General features: G+C 64.9%; 2 protein-coding genes across 3 annotated transcripts; one reads left to right on the top strand and one right to left on the bottom strand.

Moving 5' to 3' along the window:
• Positions 1–1,307: 1,307 nt before the first annotated feature.
• Positions 1,308–12,325, bottom strand: FGR (FGR proto-oncogene, Src family tyrosine kinase). Of its 2 annotated transcripts, none has more exons than XM_069803268.1 (13): positions 12,120–12,325; positions 7,053–7,113; positions 6,488–6,740; positions 6,273–6,375; positions 5,866–5,964; positions 5,581–5,684; positions 5,348–5,497; positions 4,155–4,310; positions 3,510–3,689; positions 3,224–3,300; positions 2,989–3,142; positions 2,425–2,556; positions 1,308–2,159 (listed from the first exon to the last, which is right to left on the bottom strand). In XM_069803268.1, exons 3-13 carry the CDS (start codon positions 6,726–6,728, stop codon positions 1,951–1,953), a joined length of 1,605 nt encoding a protein of 534 aa, XP_069659369.1. In that variant the 5' UTR covers positions 6,729–6,740; positions 7,053–7,113; positions 12,120–12,325; the 3' UTR covers positions 1,308–1,950. The 2 variants fall into 2 exon arrangements, with proteins under 2 accessions (XP_069659369.1, XP_069659368.1); XM_069803267.1 differs by lacking the exon at positions 4,155–4,310 and adding an exon at positions 4,714–4,878.
• A 2,997-nt stretch (positions 12,326–15,322) lies between these two features.
• LOC104317272 (digestive cysteine proteinase 1) lies at positions 15,323–21,340 on the top strand. The gene is made up of 11 exons (XM_069804513.1): positions 15,323–15,501; positions 16,727–16,786; positions 17,042–17,134; positions 17,256–17,428; positions 18,216–18,459; positions 18,531–18,726; positions 18,850–19,043; positions 19,597–19,688; positions 19,776–19,937; positions 20,563–20,752; positions 20,961–21,340. Exons 1-11 carry the CDS (start codon positions 15,450–15,452, stop codon positions 21,146–21,148), a joined length of 1,644 nt encoding a protein of 547 aa, XP_069660614.1. The 5' UTR covers positions 15,323–15,449; the 3' UTR covers positions 21,149–21,340.
• The last annotated feature ends 1,178 nt before the right edge of the window (positions 21,341–22,518 follow it).

Here is a 22,518-nt window from a genome sequence, read left to right on the forward strand (position 1 = left end):
CCCCCCTCCCCACCTGCCTGGGGCCTCCTCCCCCCCCAGCCTGAGCCCCCCCCCCTGGATGGGGCCGGGGCCAGTCCCCCCTTCCCACCAGTGCTGGGGAATTCATTAGCCGGCCACAGCTGGGCCCTGCTGGGGAGGCCAAGCTGCAAGGAAAATTAACCTCTTCCTCCCCAGCCTCCAAGCACAGGACCCCCCCACCAGCACGCCTGAGCTCACACACAGGAGGGGGGCACCAGCTCCCCCCAGCCAGACACTGCCCAGGGACCCCCCCGCTGCTAATTAAACCCAGGCTGCTGCCTCGTTAACACATGTGCCTGAGAGCTAGCAGGAGGGGATGGTGCCCGCTGTGGGGATGCTGGGTGCAGGGGGGGGGCTGCGGGGTGCCCTGCATGGGGGCAGCTTTGCAAACCCAAATGCTTCCCAAACCCCGTTTTTCCAGGCTTTTATTTGCAAGGGGAGCCGGTGCTGCAGCCCCAAATGGCCTGGGGGAGCAGGGGGGGGGGCCTTTCTCTGCTCTCCCCAGTGGAGGTGGCCCCCCCAGGCCGAGGTATGTCTGTGCCGTGGGGCTGGAGGGGGTGAGGATAGGGCCCTCAGTCCTGGCTTGGCTCAACCTGGGAGCCCCCCTGCATGGGGATGGGTGCCCCCACCCCAAATCTTGCAATCCAGGGTTGTCCCCCCAGCTCTAGCCACCCCCCCCAACCCACCCTGCCTGCTGTCTATCCCCCCGCCGGGGCAGCCCCTCTCCCTGGGGGGGGGGGGGGGGGGCAGAAGGACTCAGGCTCCCTCCACTTGTTAGAAAGGTTTTATTTCTCTCTATTTACAGATTGAATTTAAAAAAAAAATAAACAACAAATCCCTCCCTTCCCCTTCCCTCCCCCCCCCCTTTGGATAGCACTGCCCCCCCCCCCCCAGCCCTGCCCCATGGGTGCAGGGGGGCTCCTGGGGAGCCGGGCTGGGGCCAAGCCTGGGACTACAGGCACCCCCCCACCCAGGAAATGGGGTGCCCAGGGGGGCAGCCGGCCCCCAGGAGCCAGCTGGCAGGGTGGCATCCCCCCCCCCCACTTCCAGTGCCATCACATTCACATTGCGCCCCGAGTCCCCCCACCAGCCCCTGTTAATGCTTGCCGCAGGGTTTTGAGCCAAGCTGCAGCCGGGACCCCCCCCCGAGCGCTGCGGGGGTGACCCCATCCCGTACCCCCCTTCCCGCCCTGCATGGGGCAGTAGGAAACAGCCCCTCGGGCAGAGCTGCCCCCCCCAGCCTGCGCCCCTGGCCTCCCCCAGGACTGCTCGTCCCCCCCCCAGGACCCCTCGTTCCCCCCCAGTGCAAGCAGAGGTTTATGGCTTTCAGGATTTGACTCTACTACAAGGAGAGAAGATAAAAGGGGGGGGGCAATGGGATCCCCCCTAAATACAGGGATCCCTGGGGGTGAGCTGGCTGCTAGGGTGAGGGGTATAAAATCTCATAAATTAAAGACAATATTAAGGATGGGGGGGTTAAGGTGACCTTTCCCAGGTCAGCTCCAGGATTTGGGTGGCTGAACCCCCCCAGGTGCACAGACCTGAGCCGGGGGAGAGGAGACTGGGGTTGGCATGGGGAGGCGCCACCCCCCCCCCAAGGCCTCTGCTGCTGCAGGGCTAGGGGTGTCTGGGGGGGCACAGTGGGGTACCCCCACCTTCCTCCCCCCAGCCAAAGCACTTCTCAGGTTCAAAGCTGGGTGTAAAGGCAACAAGAGAGGGGCCGAGGCAGGGGAAGGGGGGCTGGGGGGGCAGCTTTGCCCCCTCTCCGAGTCCAAAATCTTCGTGCAAAGCCCCCTGTCCTCCCCAGGGCACCCCCCGACAGGCGTTTTGGAGGGGGGGGCACAGGCAAAGGGAGCAACAACTGCCCTGCAAAAAGGGCGAGAATTGCCCAAAAACCACCCCAGACCCCGGCTGCGGGGTGCCAGCACCGGGTCACTGGTTGTCCCCCGGTTGGTACTGGGGCTCGGTGGCGGTGAAGTAGTCCTCGAGGAAGGACTGGAGGTACTCGAAGGTGGGACGCTCCTCAGGCTCCCGCTTCCAGCACTGCACCATCACTTCGTGCAGGGACGGGGGGCAGTTGCCCGGGCACTGCATGCGGTACCCCCGCTCTACTTGCTCCAGCACCTCCCGGTTGTTCATCCCTGTGTGACAAGGACCACTCCTCTCAGCAACCAGCAACCCCACGGGACAAGCCAGTGGGGAAACTGAGGCACGCCAAGGGACACAGTGGCATTGCCCTGTGGTTTGAATAGGGAGCCCAGCTTAGCGCTGGTCTCTCTGATGGGGAAACTGAGGCACAGAGCAAGCCTTGCCGGTGGCAGTGCTGGGGAGGGTCAGCCCCTGCCCTGTCCGTACCCTGCTGCCCAGCCTGCCCCAAGGGTGCCCGCTGCCCCGGTGGGGCCGTACCTGGGTAGGGCACCCGGCCTTTGGTCACCAGCTCAGTCAGGAGGATGCCAAAGGACCAGACGTCCGACTTGATGGTGAACTTCCCAAAAAGCGCGGCCTCTGGGGCTGTCCACTTGATGGGGAACTTGGCACCTGCAAGGGGAGGCAGGTCAGCCATGGCTGGGGCACCCCACTGCACCCGAACCCCAGGTACCCCACACCTGGGGCACCCAGCACCAGCGACACCCCACACCTGGGACATCTTGCACCAGAGGCACCCTGCACCTGGAGCACCCTGCACTGAGGCTGTCCTGCACTCAGGGGCACCCTGCACCCGGGTACCCATCAGCTTGGGCACCCATCCCCTGGGACACCCATCAGCCGGGGTACCCATCATCCGGGGTTTCCATCACCCAGGATACCCATTCCCTGGGGTACCCATCACCTGGGGCACCCATCACCTGGGGCACCCATCACCCAAGACACCCAGAATTGGAGATGACCACCCCCAGGCCCAGGGTGGGATGCAGCACAGAGGGGACAGGGCAGCGATCCCCAAAAGAGCGGGGCACCAAATTGGCTCACCCTGGCGCGCTGTGTACTCGTTGTCCTCGATGAGGCGAGCGAGGCCGAAGTCAGCGATCTTGCACACCAGGTTGTCTCCCACCAGGATGTTGGCAGCGCGGAGGTCCCGGTGGATATAGTTCATCCGCTCAATGTAGGCCATGCCCGCCGCGATCTGGGTGGGGGGAAGCAGTGAGGACCCCCCCGGATGCATCCCCTGGGGGGAACCCCCACCCCGTGCCAGTCTTCCCAGTACCTGGGCAGCCATGTCCACCAGCTGGGGCAGCTTCAGGTAGCGGCCGTCCCCATCCTTTAGGAAATCCAGCAAGCTGCCTGCAAGGCAGAGGGTGCCAGTCAAAGCGTGCAAGAAGCAGCCGTGCCCACCCAAGGGTGCCCTCCCCTGCAAGCCCCCAGCCCGGGGACCAGCTCCCTGCCCACCCCAGCTGTGCCCAGGCAGGGTGAGGTTTGCGGAAGATCAGGGGGAAGAAAAACTGGGGGAAGAAAAAACTGGGGGGGTGCCTCGGGCAGTGCCCCCCACTCACCCTGGCTCATGAACTCCGTGACGATGTAGATGGGCTCCTCCGACACGACGGCGTAGAGCTGCACCAGCTTGTCGTGCCGCAGCCGCTTCATGATCTGCGCCTCCTCCAGGAAGGCCTCCGGTGACATGGTGCCCGGCTTCAGCGTCTTCACCGCCACCTTCGTCGTGCCGTTCCACGTGCCTGGGCCGGGGACACGGAGTCACCGCGAGCCCAGGGGACAGCCGGCCCCAGCAGGGCCGGGATGGAGGGGTACGTGGATGGAGGGATGCATGGATGGAGGGATGCATGGGTGCATGCTTGCATGGATGGATGATGGATGGAGGGAGGGAGGGATGCATGGATGGAGGAGCAAGGAAATCAGGGCAGGGCAAGGAAGGGGCATGATACCACCATACCCCACCCAGGACAAGGAGTCCCCCTCACCCCACGGCATGAGGACAGGGCACCTGTGAGCTCATCTCCTAATACCAACCTTACCCCATACCCCAACCCTCCACAGGGGAGCCTGTGCCAAGCTGCCATCTCCCCCACAGCAGTGGGTACCGCCTGGCATCCCGTGATGCTGCCTGCCAGGGCAGGACCGGACTGCTCCTGCCCCCCCGTGCCCCCCCCACCCCCACCCCTGGCCGGCTGGGCCAGCCTTACCCATCCACACGTCTCCGAAACATCCCATGCCGAGTTTCTTGTCGAGGCTGATGGATTCCCGCACTATCTCCCAGGCGTCCTTAGCTAATCCCAGGGTCTGGGGCTTCATAGCGGGGCACGCGCGGGTTAGCAGATGGCACAACCCGTCGTTATATTCTGCGGGGGGGGGAGGGGGGCAGGGAGGGGAGGAGGGAGGGAGGGGGTGCGATGGGATGAATGCAGCATGCACGCCGAGCGGAGGAAGCACGGGGCGCCAGAGGAAGAGGATGATGAAGAGGGGACCCCCTGGCCTGGTCTTGTCTCCTGCTTGTGGTCCCATCTGAAATGGGGGGGGGGGGCTGCTTTCCCACGCAGGGATGTTCATGGGGCATCCTGGGGTACCCGTTGTGACCCCAGAGCAGGACATGGGACATTTCCCCATGCCGGCGAACTGGTGTCGCTCAGCCTGTCCCGGCAGGCAGGAGCCCTTCCGTGGGGGGGGGGGGGGGGGGGTTGCCAGGCCTGGGGGTGCCCCCGCCACCCTCCCACCGCTCGCCCCGGCTTGCCCGCCAGGCCCTACCCATCCACACTTCCCCAAACTGCCCGTTGCCCAGCTTCTTGAGGAGCTGGAGGGACTCGCGGGGGATCTCCCACACATCTTTGGTTTTGACCGAGAGGTCGGCCAGCTTGGGCGTTCCTTTATGGCACGGCACGGCCAGGCGGCAGCACAGCCCAGCCGCCCGCTCTGCGGCACCGGGGTGGGGGGGACAGGCATCAGCCCGGACACGGACCCCCGCCAGCCCTTTGACCCCCACCTGCTACCCCGGGCATCACCCAGGCTCCTGCATGGTCCAGTCACCCCCCGACATGCACACACATAAATGGGGTGCACCCCCCCACCCAGGGATGGTCCCGCACCCCCTCGGGCTGAGCCGGACCCCCAGTCCCCCCCGGCTGTGCCCAGGCAGTGGCTGATGCCCACCCAGACCCAGGAGCTATTTACCTTCTCCGGAGAGGCCGGGTGTTCCCTGCACCGAGGACACGGAAGAGGGGGGACCCCCAGGGGGTCCCCTAGTGCCACCACCAGAACAGCCCCCTCTTTCTCCAGTTAAACCCAGCCAGCTGCCTCTTGCCAAAGGGTCTCCTGGGCTTTCCCTACCCGTCCCCATCACCCCTCCATGCCGCTCGCCCCAGTACCCCCCATCCCACCGTACCTATATAGTGCTGGACCAGCTGCTGGACGGTGTCGAACTGGGCGCGGGTGGTGATGTAGTAGCCCCCGTTGTCCAGTTTCCGAATCTTATAGTGCTTCACGTGGTCTCCCTTGGCCTCGTCCCAGTCCCGGATGGAGAGGGAGTAGGCACCTACATGGAGGGTGCGGGTCAGGGGGGGTCAGGGAGGGACGTGGGTCACAGCCCCCCCCGTGTCCCCGTCCCTGTCCCCGTACCTTTTGTGGTCTCGCTCTCCCGGATGAGGAAGGTGCCCCTGCAGTTGCCGTGGCACAGGAGCTGCCGCTCCGCATCCTTGCGCCCGATCTTACCAAAGTACCACCTGCCGCGGGGCTGGGCTCAGCGCCGGGAGGGCACCGCCGAGGGGCACCCACAGGACCCCGCAACCACAGCCCCTTGCCAGCACCACGGTGCTGCTGGGGCTCGCCGGGGATGCCAGGAAACCTGGCTCCGAGGCAGATGGGGTTGGGGTCTGCCTCCATCCCTGTCCCCCCTGTACTCACTCTTCTGCCTGGATAGAGTCCACAGGGGCCACGTAGTTGCTGGGGATGTAACCCGTGGTGCCCGAGCTCAGCGACCTGGCCTCCCACCAGTCACCCTCCCTGGGGAAAGAGGAACCGAGAGTGAGGAGGAGGGACGGACAGACGGACCTGGCTGCCCTGCACCTCGCCTCCCCGCACACAGCACCCCCAGATCCTGCTCTCCCCCGCCACGGAGGGCACACGTCTGCTGAGACTGCCCAACTCATGACACATGTGGCCCTGGCTCTCTTGCAGGTACACAGCAATGGAGCTGAGGCAGAGCTTGGGTCCCCAGCCTGGGTCCTGCGGGGGGTACCTGTGGCACGGAGGCACCTCCCCAGGGTGGCATGGGGGCACTGTGTGTGGCAGGGGGTCCAGGGGTGGCTCACGTGTTGTTGATGATGTGGAATTTCTCCCCTTTCTGGAAGGTCAGGTCATCCTCCGTCCTGGCCTCATAGTCGTACAGGGCGATGAAGAGTGTCACGCCACCACCTGCGGCACACGGAGGGGACGGTGGTGAGCCCCCGGGTCCCCCCCACACCCCGGCACTTCAGGGGTACAGCTGGACCCCCCCCCCCCCTCCAGCACCCGGTCCCACGCTGACCTGTGATGCCCCCGCTCCTCATGTGCAGCGTGTTGGAGGTGAAAACCCCCGGCCCCGTGAAGGATGGAGCCGAGGGCACCGCCGTGCCGTGGAAGTTGTTGAAGTCGGGGATGCGGGTGAAGATGGTGCCCGACTGCGTGGGGTCGGGGTCATACTGGGAGGTGGGGAGTGGGGGGGGGCTCACCTCACCCCCCACCTGCCCTTTGCCAGATCCCTTCTCTTTGCAGTGCACACACCCCATCCTGGGCACGGCCTGCGGGACAGAGGGACCGTGAGCCCTGCGCCCCCCCCGGCAGGGCACACGCGTGTGCACACATGGTCCCAGTTAGAGGCACTGGGGTGTACACAGGAGCCCGTGCCCACCCCGCTGGCGCCAGGAGGAGTGGGGTCCTGCCACCTCCCGGCACAGCAAGCTGGGTGCCTGGGTTGTGACATGGGGACACCAGGGTCCCCAACGGGCACTGCCACTGTCAGGGACCAGGCTGCGAGGAGGGCAGTGCTGCCTGGGGGACCCCACGCCACCCTGGCACCCATGGGTGCTCCCGTCCACAGCGACCCCACTCACTGCAACGGCTCCTCGGGTCACTTCAGCTGCTCCATGTCACCTCGGGGAGGAGAAGTGGCACCTGTGGACACCGAGGAGGGCATCAGGCGGAGGGCAAGAGCCCCGCACAGGCTGAAACACCCCTCCAAGGGCTGAAACACCCTTGCACAGGCTGCAGTCCCCCTGCATGGGCTGCAACACCCTTGCATGGGCTGCAACACCCCTTCATGAGCTAAAACACCCCTGCATGGGCTGCAATACCCCTGCACAGGCTGCGATACCCCTGCATAGGCTGCGATACTCCCACACAGGTTGCAACAGCCCTGCATGGGCTATAATAGTCCTGCATGAGCTAAAACACCCCTGCATGGGCTGAAACACCCCTGCATGGGCTGAAACACCCCTGCATGAACTAAAACACCCCTGCATGGGCTGAAACACCCCTGCGTGGGCTGCAACACCCTTGCATGAGCTGAAACACCCCTGCACAGGCTGCAACACCCCTGCATGAGCTAAAACACCCCTGCATGGGCTATAATAGCCCTTCATGAGCTAAAACACCCCTGCATGGGCTGCAACACCCCTGCATGAACTAAAACACCCCTGCATGGGCTGAAACACCCCTGCGTGGGCTGCAACACCCTTGCATGAGCTGAAACACCCCTGCACAGGCTGCAACACCCCTGCATGAGCTAAAACACCCCTGCATGGGCTATAATAGCCCTTCATGAGCTAAAACACCCCTGCATGGGCTGCAACACCCCTGCATGAACTAAAACACCCCTGCATGGGCTGAAACACCCCTGCATGGGCTGAAACACCCCTGCATGAGCTGAAACACCCCTGCACAGGCTGCAACACCCCTGCATGAGCTAAAACACCCCTGCATGGGCTATAATAGCCCTTCATGAGCTAAAACACCCCTGCATGGGCTGCAACACCCCTGCATGAGCTAAACCAGCCCTGCATGGACTGCAATAGCCCTGCACAGGCTGCAACAGCCCCGCACGGGCTGAAACACCTGCACGGACCGCAATACCCCTGCAAGGGCTGAAACCACATCCTTGAGTGGGTGTTTGTCCCACCACGTCCTCAACAAACCGGTCACCTCCCTCCGCGGGGGGAGACGTGTCCCCCAGCTGCCCCAGGGCTGCAGGGAGAGCCAAGCTCGGTGGAACGGAGCCCCTCGAAGCGTTCCCATCGCCATCCCCTCCGCTCGGCAGGGGAACTGGTGTCTCGGGGAAGGAAGGGCCCTTCTCGCCTCGCTGCGGTCAGGGCCCTGCTCTTCCGGCCGGAGCTGCACTCGGCAGCGAAGGTGTCACGGAGGAAGAGGAGGAAATCGGACCTCTCCCGCCGTGGCTGCGAGGAGACATTTCTGTCCCCAGCCTTGTTACCTCCCCTGGGTGCCAGCCACCCACCCACACCAGTCTGCACAGTTTGGACTGGCCAGAACTTTCCGGTCGAGGGCTCTGCAGCGATACCGCAGAGCTCGCCCCGTCTCCAGCCCCAGAGCGGAGGGAAGGTGCCGTGAAGCCGTGCTTCACCCGGCAGCCATGTCCTGTCCCCTGTGCTCCGGAGAGCAGGAGGTGACGGAGGTTTTGGGGCGGATGAGATGATTCAGGCGGGTTTCCCCCGTCACAGTCTTTGATTCACTTTCCTCTCTCTTGGTGGGGGGTGGAAAAGGCCCGGCTCTCCCCCTTTCACCTTCGCTTTCGACACCAGCAGTATGGCAAGATCGTGGCCGTTGCAGATACGGCAGCATTGCCAAATCCGAGAGGGCCTGGCTGGTTGGGGTTTTTATTTTTGCTGACAATAAGTGGCTATTTCAGCTGATGAACATCCCCAGCTCTCGCAAACTCTGTCCCCTCTGCGTGGGAATCACCCACCCCGTTGCTGGCATTGCGCTCAGAAACTTCCCATTTTGCCAAATTTCTGTGCCGAGCGCGACAGCAGTGCTGCCACGGCTGCTGGCAGGGACTGGGCAAGCAAGGAACATCTTCTAGGCAAGCACAAACCCAAAATATCGCAGCACCACGGGGTTTAGCCGCTGCTTGTGCCATGCCAAGCCACCGCGCAGCAGCGTTGCATCCATGCTTCCCCTTCTCTGGGCATCCACAAAACCCCTGAGCTGGTCCCTGCCACCTCCCAACTGGGCAGGGTGGCACAAAACCCATCCCCTTGCATTGTCCTTGGGGAGGGGACGCAGCCGGTCCCGTGTCCGATGGCTACGTGCTGGCGTCTGGCCCCGACTCTCCCGAAAAGGAGCTGCTTGGAGCCTGGGAGCAGATGGCAACCGAGCCTTTCCCGCACCAGCTCCACCGGCACCAGTCCTGGCCGAGCTGCCAGCTCCCGCCCCGCGCTGAGACCCAGCCAACTTGTTACCCCTGCCACTGCCCCCGCTCCGCCGGGCATGGCTGGGCACGATGCAGCCGCATCCCCGGCTGCCCATCCATCTGCTCCCCGGCCCCCCCAGGACACGGGGCAGTTCAGCCCCATCCCCAGCTCCGAGCTGCAGCGCGATGTCCCGGTGCACACCGGTGTCACCCTGAGTGTCACCCTGGGTGCCGAGGCACCCCGTGGGGATCGCCCCCGTCCCCTGCCTCCATTCCCCTCTGGAGAATACCGGCAACGGAGGGGTCAGGCTCCGGGGGGATGCAGCCGCACGGAGAGATATGGGGGCTGCTGGAAATGTCACGCACCCAGTGCCGTGGGGACAAGCCAGGGTGGTATTTGCCAGGCTGAGGATGGGTTCCCAGCACCCAGATGTGCCACAGCTCCACGGGGAGCATGTGGGTGGCAGAGGGGCAGCTGCGAGAGGAACCTAGCTGGCACCCACGCAGCAGGAGGAGGAAGCAGCAGGAGCACGGCGTGGGGGAGGAGGGCGAGGAAGAGGATGGTGCTGCAGCCGCCAAGGGGAACCTCAGGGCTGACAGGATCCCAGGCCTTGGGGAAGGTGGCAGCTGGGGGGACTGGGCAGGGACTGCGGCAGGACTGAGCGGTGGCTGCAGCCCCTTGGGTAGCCTGTGCCCCCCCCCATGCCTTGTCCCACCCCCTCGGCCCTGCACCCCAGTGGCTCTCGTTGCCCTGCCGCAACCTCCCCAGGGGAAGAGGAACTGAGATTGCTGCACAGCTCAGCCTGGAGCCTGCCCGGGCTCCTCCATCACCCCATGGCTCTGGACGTCCCTGGTCCCAGGGGGGAAACTGAGGCACAATGCAGCTGCAGTGCAGGAGGGGAAGGTGTCTCATTTTAGGACACACGACCCTGAGCCGTCTCCCCATCCCGTGCCCAGGACCCCTCCAGACCTGGGGAGAGGACAAGAGGACACATCCTGCCACTCCGCGTGATGGCAGACAGTGGCATGTCTCTGCTCCTTCCCCGCCGGCCCCAGCCCCAAGTCCAGCCCTGCGACCCGGAGCCAGGACCCTGGGGTAGATCCCTGCTCCTGGTCTAGTCCCCCAGTTCACCCAGTGCCTAGCAAGTCCCGGGAAGCTCCCAGCAGAGCACAGCAGCCCCTGTCCCAGCTCGGCCCCAGTGGGAGCAGGTTCCCTGAGGACAGGGTCCCGCTGTGGCCGGAGAGACCCACACCACAAGCATATGGCTCCAGACCACCGCGAGACACGGGGACACGGGCAGAGGCGGCAGGATGGGACGCAATGCTCTGCCGGGAACATGCAGACAGGGCGACAGGCGCAAGAGGATCCCCTGAGCATGGGTTTCCTAATGGGGCATCCCAACCTGGTTGGGGCACGTAATGGGGCTGGAAGTGCCGGCTGTGCCCATCGGCAGCGCGGTGGTGGCATGGTGCTATTCCCAGGCACTCTCCAGGGGCGATGCCTGCAGGGACACCCCTTCCCCTGCCTGTCCACGAGCAGGACAGAGTTCAAATGGGGCTGCCGGCCCCCCAAACCAGCTGTGTCCCAGCTGGGCATGGCCAGGGCTCAGCCGGCATCATCCCTGTGACAACTCCAGGAGGTGGCAGGACACCATCCCCCCGCCGCCAACACCCCGGGGCAGAAGAAGAAGGACTCGCCACCCCCCCCAAAAGCGATCTGCCCCCACAAGCCCACCCGCCAGCGTCCAGGCCCATGGCAGGGGGTGTCCCTCACCCCCTACCCTGGGAGAAGATGCCCACGGTGGAGGGATCCCCACCCCCCCCCAGCCTCCCAGCCCCACCGCTGGCTGGGAAAGCAGGATTTCCGCTGGAAGAAGAGCAATTCCCGGATCCGAGGGGCTGCAGGGGCGGAGGGAGGGAGCCGGCCAGGGCTCCAAATACAATGTCCCAGGAGGAGCGGGGCGGGGAGGGAATTGTGCAGGGCAGGAAGCCGCGAGTTCCTGTCCCTCCTTGGGACACACCAAGGACCGGGGACGAGGCAGAGCTGCAGGCAGCGGGGGGGAGCGCCCGCTCCGGCCAGGGCCTGAGCCCCCCACAGCTGCCCCCAGCTTTGGCTGGGGAGACCTCAGCCCCCCAGCATCCCCCCCTCTGTGAGCACTTGCTGGGCTGGCACACCACAGGCACCTGCGGGGCTGGGGGGGGGAGCAGGTGTGCGTGTCCCCCCCAACCCCGTGTCCCCTAGGGTGCCGTGACCTGCCCCCTCCCCAGCACTCGGGTCCGGCGTGGGCGAAAGCACCATTTGTCTCCGCGGCCTCCCTGCCGCGGCGTCGCGGCCGATTAGTGCCGGGAGGGCGAGCCGGAGCTGGCGGCTGCCCCCAGCCCTCCCCACGCTGTAGCCCCGGGAGTGCTGCCACCCCGCTGACCTGCTGCCCCCCAGGATGGGGAGGATGGGGGTCTCCTGCCCCCCCCCCCCAGCCCCAGCTCATTGCAGAGGCTGGTGTTGCCCAGGGGGGAGCAGTAAGGGCAGGGACCGGTGGCACCCCGCCCGGCAGCCCCTCACCGGCGGTCCTCCATGCCCACAGCTCAGCGCCCCGTCCCACCGCGGACCCAGAGCCACCCCACGTCACGGGGGGGGCAACTCTCAGCAACCCCCCCAGCACACAGCAAAGGGATTTAGAGACACCCCCCACACTGCAGGGGGCAAAGCCCCCCCTCCCCACCCCATACCCCAACCAGCCCCGTGCATCCCTCCTACCGTCAGCCCTCCCCGCTCCGGCTCGCATGGACCCCCGCTCCCACGCTGCTCCCAGTTCCCGACGGGACCGCAGGCCGGGGTGCCACCGCAGCAATCCGAACCGGGCCGAGGTGTCGAGGCGGGTGGCAAGGCAGGGCAAGACGAGGCGGACGCCGCGGGGAGAGCGGGAGCGCCCGTGCGTGTGTTTCCCCTGTCTCTTTGGCGGCTCTCGCAGCCGAGCAAGAGCTTCCCCTCCCCTCGCCCCCCCTTCCTCCCCGCTCTCCCAGCAATGGTTCATTGTACCAGCCAGCTCAGCCGGGGCGGCCGCCGGCTCACCCTCCTGCACCGCTCGCTGGGGCCCACGGCTTGCCCGTGGAGGTGGCGTGGCGGGGGACGGGATGGCATCGGGGGGGTTCTCGGTCCCCAGCAGCACGGGGGGACACTGCTGCGGCTCCCCCGGGCTCTGCCTGCTGGGATTTTACGGGGTGTGCGTGGGGATACTCGGGTCTGCGGGATCCAGCTCCGCTCCCGGAGGCAGGCTGTGCCAGGCTGGGGTGCTGCCTGCACCCATCCCAAGACAGAGCCTGGCATTGCCCAGTTGCCCCCCTGACCCCCCCCAGAGCCAGCATCCCCACGCAGGGGATGGCACGGGGACAGCGTATGGCAAACGGGGGGGCTGTGACCCTGCGAGGGGCAGGAATAAGGTGTCGGTCTGACGGCAGAGCACACGCAGCAGCCACCCGTCCTCCTGGCACAGGGTCTCTGCCGCAGAGGCTCTGCCGGGACGTGGTGAACTTGGGGCAGGGTAGAGCCATGGAGGGGCAGCGAGCAGCCCACCTTGCCTGGCGGATGGCAGATGGCGTGGGACCATGTTCCAGGGGGGCTCCTGCATGTCCCCCCAGGGATGGGGGTGCAGGTCCTGTGCAGTTGCTGTGGCCATCGATAGCCCACCAGATACCAGACCCCTTATTTACTCCTTGTCCAGATAAAGTTGCTGGTGGGATGACCCCAAGATTTGGCATTGGTCACACCGACCCACAAACTTTGTCAAACTCTGGGAGAGGGAGCGAGCCCCCCAGCACCCTGTCCGAGCCCCCCTGCACCCTGCCTGGGCTCCCAGTCCAGGGCACTGGGGCACCCACCCTGCAGAGAGCACTTCAAGCTTTTGGCACCCCGACTACCGGATCAAGGGGGTCTTGGTGGTGGTCCCTCGCTGGGGAACCCCCATGCCGATCTGGGGTGTTGGGCAGCCACCCCTCCAAGGCAAAACCTCCCCAGCTGGATATATTCCCTGCAGCTGCACCTGGGCCTGATCCTGCATGGCCCCACGGCCCCCAGCCACCCCCCTGCTGCAGGGGACGGTGACAACGAGGAGCCGGTGATATTTTTATGTACCTTCCCCCCCGCCGCAGTTTCTGGTGGGGGGGCTGTGCTCCCAAGCGGGGCTGAGGGTGCGTGGGGAGGACGGGGGGGGCTGCAGTTTTGCTCCAGCCCGGAGCTGGCTGCATCCCGGCTTGGCCACCCTGTCTCCCAGCACAGCCAGGCTGGATTGCATGCTGGTGATTGGGGGGTCCTCTCCCATCTCTCTGGAGCCTTCCTCCTCCTCCTCCTCGCCCTGTGGTTAGCCCTTGCAGGCTGACCTCTTTCCTGTGTGACAGAGTCCGTTTCCTGTTCTCACGGGGCTGGGGGGGGACACAGGCAGGGCTGGCAGAGGTCCGGGGTCCCCACCAGGATGGGGACATGCCCCTTAGGCTGATGCCACGCTCGCTTCGTCACCCCCCCCCCCCCGACTCATCCTGGGCTCACAGCTCCCCTTTAATCCCAGCTTTGGGGGCTTTGGGGGCTCTCTGGGACTTGCTGAGGGGGGATCCAGACCCCACTGGGGATGGAGCCAGCCCTGCCAGCATCCCTGGGAGGGGACAGGGCACAGCAGCGGTCACCTGCAGAACGATGAGCCCCTCCGGGCTCCCCCGTGGGCTCCCAGGACCCTTCCCAAATTGCAGCCTCGGGTGTTTCTGGATGGCTTCGGCCCCAGGGAGGGTATTTACCCTCTGCCTTGAAAAAAGCTGCCTGATCCCTGCCTGCCCCCCCCACCGCAGCTGCCTGCATGCTGGCAGGGTGCTCTGGCACAAGGCAGGGCAGGTGCTGCCACCTTGGAGGGGACAGGGCAGGTCCTGGGGTGTCAGAGATGCTGAATACCCGTCCCCTCGGGAGCAGGCAGCACGTGGAGGGGTGAGTCTGGCAAACCGTGGGGAGAGGGGCTGCCATGGGCTTCCCCCATCCCTGGGGGGTCACAGCCTGGCATGGGGCATCGCCTTCGGGGGGGGGGCAGCCTTGCCAAGAGGGCTCCCTGCCTGCTCCCTGTGTGTGGAGGATGGAAACGGGGGTGGTGGCATATAAATCCCCCCCCCTCCAGGAGTGTCCCCATCTCTCTCCCACCGCCGGGGGAGGCTGGAGCCCTGGCAGCGAGGGGCAGGGGAGCCCCCAAAGCCCTCAGTGGCAGGTAAAGGTTTAGGGGAAGGCGGGTGGTTTCCTTGTGTTGCTGGACGAAATGCTCCCTTGCCTTGGTAGACGAGGATCTCCCTTTCAGCCCGGTTGTGGCCCCGTGCCTCAGTTTCCCTCCTTGTGGTCATAGAGGCTGAGCAGCAAGCGAGGGGTGACACGTGCTGTTTCCAGCCCTCTGCCCAAACCCTGGGGGCTGGGGTGGCTCAGCCCATCTCCTCGGGGCTGGCTGTGGGGTGCCCACGTTTGCCTGTGCCCCACGGCTGGTTCAGCCCTCTTTCTATTCAAGCCCCCCTCCCAGCAAAGAGTTCCCAGTGCTCCCAGTCTCAGGGCCTGGTTTGTTAATGCTGAGCCGCTCACAGCCCTGGCCCTCTGCTACGGGCACTGCATCCTGCCCATCACCCTGGCATCAGGGCTGCCTGGCAAAGACCACCCTAGCCCCAGGGAGGCTCTCCCCTTGCACCCCTGCACAAGGAGGTGACGCACGGCCCCTAGCACCCCATTGCCCTGCCAGGTTGGGGGGGGCCCCCACGGATCCATCCAGTCTGCAACCCCCCCCCCAATGCTGCTTGTAGTTCTTTGGGGCTTATCCTGCACCTCCCGTCCCCCTGCAGCACCCAGCATTGCTCCATCTCCCTTTGCGGGGACCCTGCCGAGACATGCTCTCCCTGTCGAGCACCCCAGGGTGCCCGGCCCCCCCATGCACCCTGCCAGGCACCACATGATGCCAGTTCCTTCCCTCCTCCGGGGAGGGCCCCAGTTTCTGCATTGGCTCTGCCGGATTTCACCACCGCCGGCTCCAGCTTAAAGTTGAGAGCTGGTGGTGCTGGGTGAACCGGGAAGGCGAGGATGGGTGTTCAACGTTGGCTCGTGGCCTCTGCGCTCTGCGTCGCCGTCCGGGGTGAGTCTGTCCCCTTGTGGCACTGTCCCTGTTGGGGACACCCCAGGGCTGGGAGCTGGGGGCACCCAGGCAGGTCTCACCCCCCTCCCCATGCTGCATTGCTGGGAACGCAGGGCAGGCAGGCTGGGGAAGTGGTTTCTTGCTTGTTGGGTCCCCAAATTTGCAGTTTCTCCAAGTTGGGGGGGGGGGGCAAAAAGGGGGGGACGGGACATGCCTTGAGGGCTTGGTGGGGCTGGGGGGGTGAAAATAAGGCTAAATCAAGCCAGCTGGGCTTTAACCCGTGCACAAGCCCAAGCTGTTTCCCTGGCTTTGCTGCCTGCAAAGAGCAGGCAGGGAAGCCAGGCAGGCTGTCACCAGAAGCAGCAGGAGGGGACAAGGGTGGCGGGGGGACCATGCCCCTGTGGGACCCCCCTTTCTGGGTGACTGTAAAGCCCAGCAGGGTTGTGGGGTTGCCGGAACCATCGTTGCTCCTCCGTCTGTGGGTGCCCAGACTCAGGGTGCGACAGGCACCCATGGGACAGCCTGGGGTACAGGCAGCAGGGGCTGCCAGTCCCTGCCTGCCCCAGTTTTCGGGTGCAGAAGTAGAGCCAGGTCTGGTCCCAGCTCCCCGGGGCTGTGCATGGGGCAGGTGCTGCCGGGTCGCTCCCGGCGAGGAGGAAGATGCTGACAGAGGGAAAGACCAGTTCCCAGTGGCGGGTGTGTTGGCGTGGGGTTGCACAAGCTGGGAGCCCAGAGGGAGGTTCAGGAGGTCACCAGGAGACACCAGGAGGGACCAGCCAGTTCCCCTGCACCCCTCAACTATGCCCTGCTTGTTGGGGGACAGCTTGGCTGCATCACCCCTTGGAAACGTCATCCCAAACCACGGCCACCAGCCCTGGGGTGACACTGCCTCCCATGGGGACATCACCCAACAGCCACCCCAGTAGCTGGGGTTCCCTGGGGATGCAACATCGCAGGGCTCACTCCAGCGTAGTGGCAGGTTGTGGCATGGTGCCGACTGTGGATCTGGCCTTGGGAAGGTGTCAGTGCATCGGCGTCCATTGCATGTGCCACCGGTGGGCTTGTGGAATTGCTTTCGGCCAAGCCCCCCCCCCCCCCCCGCAGAAGGGGCTGCAGGGAAGGGGAGCACTGATTTGGGCACCCTCCTGCCCTGACCACCCCTTCTCCTGCTCGGCCATGGAGGGGCACAGCCCCCCACTCACCCCTGCCCTTCTCTGCCTTTCAGGACAGGACTATGGGCTCTCCCGCCCACCCCCTCATTTCGGCTCCATCTACCACGTCCGAGGTAACGAGACCCCTCAGCGACCTTTGCCAGGGGGGAGCGGAGGATGCTCAGCACCGGGCAGGACCAGGCCGTCCCAGCGTCAAACTGGGGCAGCTTCCCACAGCCGAGTGCCTCTCCCTGACCCGGCACCCATGGGGACAGCAGCTTGGTCACCTGTGGGTCTGCATGCTCAGTGGGTGCTGGGGGGCTTGGGGAGGGATGTCGGGGTGCTGAGGCCTTGGGGCTGACCCGTGTCCCACGCTGGGGGCCTCGCAGGTGTCATTAACCTGCCCTACGCCGAGATCGAGGAGCCATTCGAAGCCTGGTACAACCTGACGGGAAACAAGAGCCGGATCCAGTATTACGGGGGTAAGCAGGCGGGCATCCATCCGCTCCGGGCTGTGCCCGTCCCGCACCGGTCCCACCTCTGTGCAAAGGGAGGATGCGGGCAGGACCGCCATGCCTCAGTTTCCCCTTCCTACTGACACAGGGCAAGTGATAACCTACCAGCTGGCTGCGGTGAAGCCTTACGGGATGCGGTACAAGATCACGCCAGAGACCACCGAGAAGGAGGTGAACACCAGGAAATGCTTCCAGCTGCCCGGCTCCAAGGAGGACGTGGTCAAGGCTCAGAGCGTCTTCCCAAGCATTGATGGCTTCAAGGTGAGAAATGCCCGAGCCTGGATCCGACCCCCTGCCTGGAGCATCTTCAGGTTCTGGGTGGGGGTGCTGGGCAGCTGGAGGTGCTCCTCTCCATCCCAGGGGGTGCAGGGTGCTGGGACAGGCTAGGACATGCCCCCGCACCCCAGGGCGCAGGGAGGGTCACTTCCCCACCCGGATTGGGGCCGGACTCCTGGCTCCTTTCCCAACCCTGGCAGCCGTGTTGGGACGTGTTGCAGCCCACACGAACGCCCGGCGTTTCGGGATGGCTTGGGCAAGTTGCTGCATGGCGGCTCAGCTCCCGCCGGCCCCAGTCTCCAGCAGGGCTGGGTGCAGCAGGAGGGGTACAGCACGTAAGCGGCGGGGACAGCGAGCTGTCACCAAGCTGGACACTGAGCTGGACGCGTGCCCACAGGGCGAGAGCTTGGAAAAACACAGGAAAAACCTGGAGCCTTTTGGAGGGGTGTGCAGCCAGGCCCCCCCCGCTATGGGTGCACATACAGAACTGTGCACAGTAGGGCGTCCCCAGGGCATTGCTGAGCTAGACAGGGGGGGTCTGTCCTGTGTTGCACCCCAAATTCTTGCCCTGCTTTCCATCCCATGCATGGCTGAGTGCTAATGGCTACGTAGCTGCTGGATCCAGCCTGAGAGCCCGGTACAGGCTGGTGCAAGGTGCTGTACATGCACCCGGAGCAATGGGCTCCTGCAAAGGGGCTGGGTGGGGAGAAGCATGCGTTGGGGGGGTCTCCACCCAAAGCCCCCCATCTCCCTGATGCCATGTCCCCCCCAGTTCCTGCGGGAGGAGTACTACCGGGGCCGGTACTGCGCCGTCTGGCAGAACGTCACCCGCTGGGCGCAGAAGAAGAACGTCTACACCCTATGGGTGACCAACTCCAGTTGCGGGGTGGCCCCCGTCCACTACGAGATGCGGGGCTACAACAGCCTGCTGGGCTCCCACTACGACAAGTATGAGATCGCCTACACCGACTTCGACAACAGCTTCCCCCCTTCCATCTTCGACCTCCCCATCAATGGTGAGCTGGGTTGGGCCCCCCCATCCTGACCCTGGGGCTTGGGCTGATGGCATCCCCTCCTTGCTCCCCAGAGACGAAGAAGTGCGGGGTGCTGCCGGGGAGCACGGCGGAGCACCGGGTGCTGACAAACCCCATGGAAGACCTGGTGGGACGGCACCAGCCCTGGGCCCACGAGGTCTTCCACCACTACCGCAGGCGACTGGGGCGGCGGTACAGCTCTGCACGGGAGCTGGAGCACAGGCAGAGCATCTTCGTGCACAACATGAGGTACAGGCAGATGGGGGGATGCCGACCCCCTGGGGGTGCTCCTCATCCCCGGGGGGGTTGCACCGCTGCTGCGGTGGGAGATGGCGTCGGTGCCGGCTGATACCATCCCTGCCGCGGCGGCAGGTTCGTGCACTCGAGGAACCGCGCCGCGCTCTCCTACACGCTGGCGCTGAACCACCTGGCCGACCGCACGCCCCAGGAGCTGGCCGCCCTGCGGGGCCGTCGTCGGAGCGGGGCTCCCAACAACGGGCAGCCTTTCCCCACCGAGCTCTACACTGGCCTCATCCTGCCCGAGAGCCTCGACTGGCGCATGTACGGTAGGTACGGGGTCGGGGGAACGGGGGTCTCGCCGGCGGGGTGCTGCGGGGTGGTGTGAGGCTGTGATGAGGAAGGTGTGAGCCCTCCTCATCTGGGCCAGCGCAAAGTCCAACCGAGCTGCCCTGCTCTCCGTCTCTGCGCTGGGGACCCGGTGGGGCTGCGCTGTCCCTTGGGACCCACATTTTCCCTATGGTCCCTGCTCTGCTCACCAACTGGCAGATGGAGGAAGGGCTCATCCAGCAAGAGGCAGCTCGACTGGCACTTGGCCCTTGTTCAGTCTGGTGCCCCAGATGTAAGGGGGTGCCAAATCAGGCTTCCCCTCATGTCCCCATCAGCTGGGATTGACAATCCCAGAGCTTGACCCAACCTAAGGGCAGGGGTCCCACAGGTTTCCTGGTGCATTTGCCCCCCCGCCCTGCTTTAGCACCAAGCCCTGGCTGCGCTGCCTCTGGGAGCACAGCGAGTCCTTGACTCCTGCCTCAGTTTCCCTTCCACTTGCCCTCATCCCCTGGTGCCACCCCAGCCTCTCACTCCCCATCTCACTGTCCCCAGGCGCTGTGACCCCCGTGAAGGACCAGGCTGTCTGCGGGTCCTGCTGGAGCTTTGCTACGACGGGCGCGATGGAGGGTGCCCTCTTCCTCAAGGTGAGAGCGGGGCCATGCCCCACGGGGACAGCTGGGGTGCCCTGAGAGTGCCTGGCCCCGTCCCTGCAGCATGTCATCCCCCCGCAGACTGGCGTGTTGACCCCCCTGTCCCAACAAGTCCTCATCGACTGCTCCTGGGGCTTCGGGAACTACGCCTGCGATGGGGGCGAGGAGTGGCGAGCCTACGAGTGGATCAAGAAACACGGCGGCATCGCCAGCACCGAGTCCTACGGCACCTACAAGGGGCAGGTGAGGGTGGCCTCATGTCCCTGCCGGGGTCCCCCAGGTGTCAGGATGTGACCCCTGGGGCTTTAAAGCCATGGTGGGGCCAACTAGGATGGGTCAGAGGTGCTAATGGGCTTGGGACATGGGGATGTCACCTCGTCCCCAAGGCACCCAGCTCCCTGCAGTTCAAAGCCCAGTCTAAAGCCAAGCCTCAGGGCTCAGCCAGGCAGTTTCATCACCACGTGCCTCAGTTTCTTCTTGCAAAACAGGGACAAGGCTTCTCCACCCATGGGTGGTGTCATGGGTCCCTCCGTACCCTGGGGTGCAAGGATGGAGCAGGGCTGCCCGGGGACAGGGACATGGCTGCAAGACACGGGCAACAGCCCCCCCAGGGCTTGGGGTGCAGAGCCAGCTCCCCGTGCTGCGTGTGGGCCATGCTGTGTCCCTGCAGCAACTGGGAAAACATCCCACCATGGTGGGTAGGGGAGGACAGAGGGGTCAGAGCCAGGATGCTGTCACAGCCTGAGTCCCCGATCACTCCCTGCATCAGAGCAGAGCTGCCCAGAGGCAGCCAGGGTGGGCAGGGTCCCAGCGAGGGGAGCTGGGGGCACCTGATGACACAGGTGTGTGTGTCCCCTGGGTGCTGCAGAACGGCTTGTGCCACTACAACCAGTCTGAGATGCTGGCCAAGATCACAGGCTACGTCAACGTCACTTCGGGCAACATCACGGCGGTCAAAGCTGCCATCTACAAGCACGGCCCCGTGGCTGTCAGCATCGACGCCTCACACAAGACCTTCTCCTTCTACTCCAACGGCATCTACTATGAGCCCAAGTGCGGTGAGTCGGGTAGCACACGGGGCACAGGAGGACCTGGGTGCCCAGGGAGATGCCAGGACACTGAGATCCCCTCCTCGGTTTTGAGCAGCTTGGGCAGGGGTTGAGGAGGGAACTGCCCCCAGCGTGGCTGGCAGCCCTGGGAGCAGGGATGCTCTCCAGACAGGGATGCTCTCCAGACAAAAAATATCTCCCATGTTTTTCCCTGCAGCAAACGAGCCGGGAGCGCTGGACCACGCGGTGCTGGCTGTGGGCTACGGGGTCCTGCAGGGAGAGACCTACTGGCTCATCAAGAACTCCTGGTCCACATACTGGGGCAACGACGGCTACATCCTCATGGCCATGAAGGACAACAACTGTGGTGTGGCCACTGAAGCCACCTACCCCATCCTGGCCTGAGCCACCTCTCAGCTCTGTGGGGAGAGCCCTCAGTGATGCTTTCGGCACCCATCCCTGGATCAGCACCTTTGGTGTGAGCCATCACGCAGGAGGAAGTTGGGGACACGGTGGGACAGGGCCATGGGGTGCTGGACAAGGGGCAGGATGGGGACCCAGCTGTGGGCTTGCCAATAAAGACCCTGGAAAAACTGTTTTCTTTGTCCCATGGGACAGCAGGAGCCTCCTAGGGAGGGGATGGTGCCTGCCTGGCACAACCAGCTGGTTCTCGCAGACAGTCCCAGACACCCAGGGCGAGAGGAGCGGCTTTTCCAGCCCTATCTCTCGAGGTGGAGCACAAACAACCCCAGCGATTTCTGCTGAGACAAGAAATTCCTGGTGTGGGGGTGTTGGGGAGGGGAGAAGGCATCCACCCTCTGCCCCACTGCCCGGGTCCCTGTTGTGGCTACGGATGGGGATGTCACCGGCGGTGTTTGCCAATGCCACAAGCCAGGCTCCCCTTCACCCCATGGGGCTGCTCCCCTCCACGGAAAGACACTTTACGCCGTGGCCACGGCTTACCTGGGTGCTCCTAGTTTGGACTCAAGCCCTTCTGGGAGAACGGTGTCAGCACACAAGGATCCTGCAAACAGGGGGGGAAGGTCTCTCCACCCTGACTCTGGTGGTCTCCCATCTTTGCTCGTATGTCCTTGGGGCAGGATGCACCTCCATCCATGCCGGTGTGCTGCGATGGCAGTGGTGGTGGTCCCTGGAGAGGTGCTGCAGCACGGGGTGCATCAGCCCAGCCCTGCACCTAGGGGTGCAGCTGAATCCAGCTCGACTCGTCCCTGGTGGTGCGTGCAGCCAGCCCACGGCGAGCCCTTATCGACTTTGTTTCGGGCTCTGGCGGCCACGCAGGCGCTCGCTGTCACCTTGGGCTGGTGGCCAGCTGGACACACAGCAAGCAGAGGGGTGAAGGCCACTCTGCTTTCCTCCCCGGGCCTGTTTTTCTATGGAGCTCCTGACATTTCGTCTGCATCTTTCCCCTTTTTCCAAGTAAAACCCTCTAATTGCAGTCCTGGGCTTGCCCTGATGGTGTATCTGGAAGGATGCAGGGATGTAAATGGCCCCCATCTCCCCAGGACTGCCCGGTGCTGCCTTTGGTGGGGACACCTTGGCTCCTGTCCCAAGAGGGCAGGGGGCACCCAGAGGGGCTATGGGGTGCCTGGCAGGGTCTCACCGCACCTCATTGCCCCTGGTTGCTGCAGATGCTCCCCCTGCTCGCAGCACACCGCATGCAGCAAAGCCTGGCTGCAAGGTGGGTGGGAGCACAGGGACACCCCCAGCACCCATCACCAAGCCCCCAGTCCATGGGGCACCCACCCTTGCCCAGG

The sequence above is a fragment of the Haliaeetus albicilla genome, chromosome 16 (genome assembly GCF_947461875.1).
Source record: "Haliaeetus albicilla chromosome 16, bHalAlb1.1, whole genome shotgun sequence".
NCBI lineage: Eukaryota > Metazoa > Chordata > Aves > Accipitriformes > Accipitridae > Haliaeetus > Haliaeetus albicilla.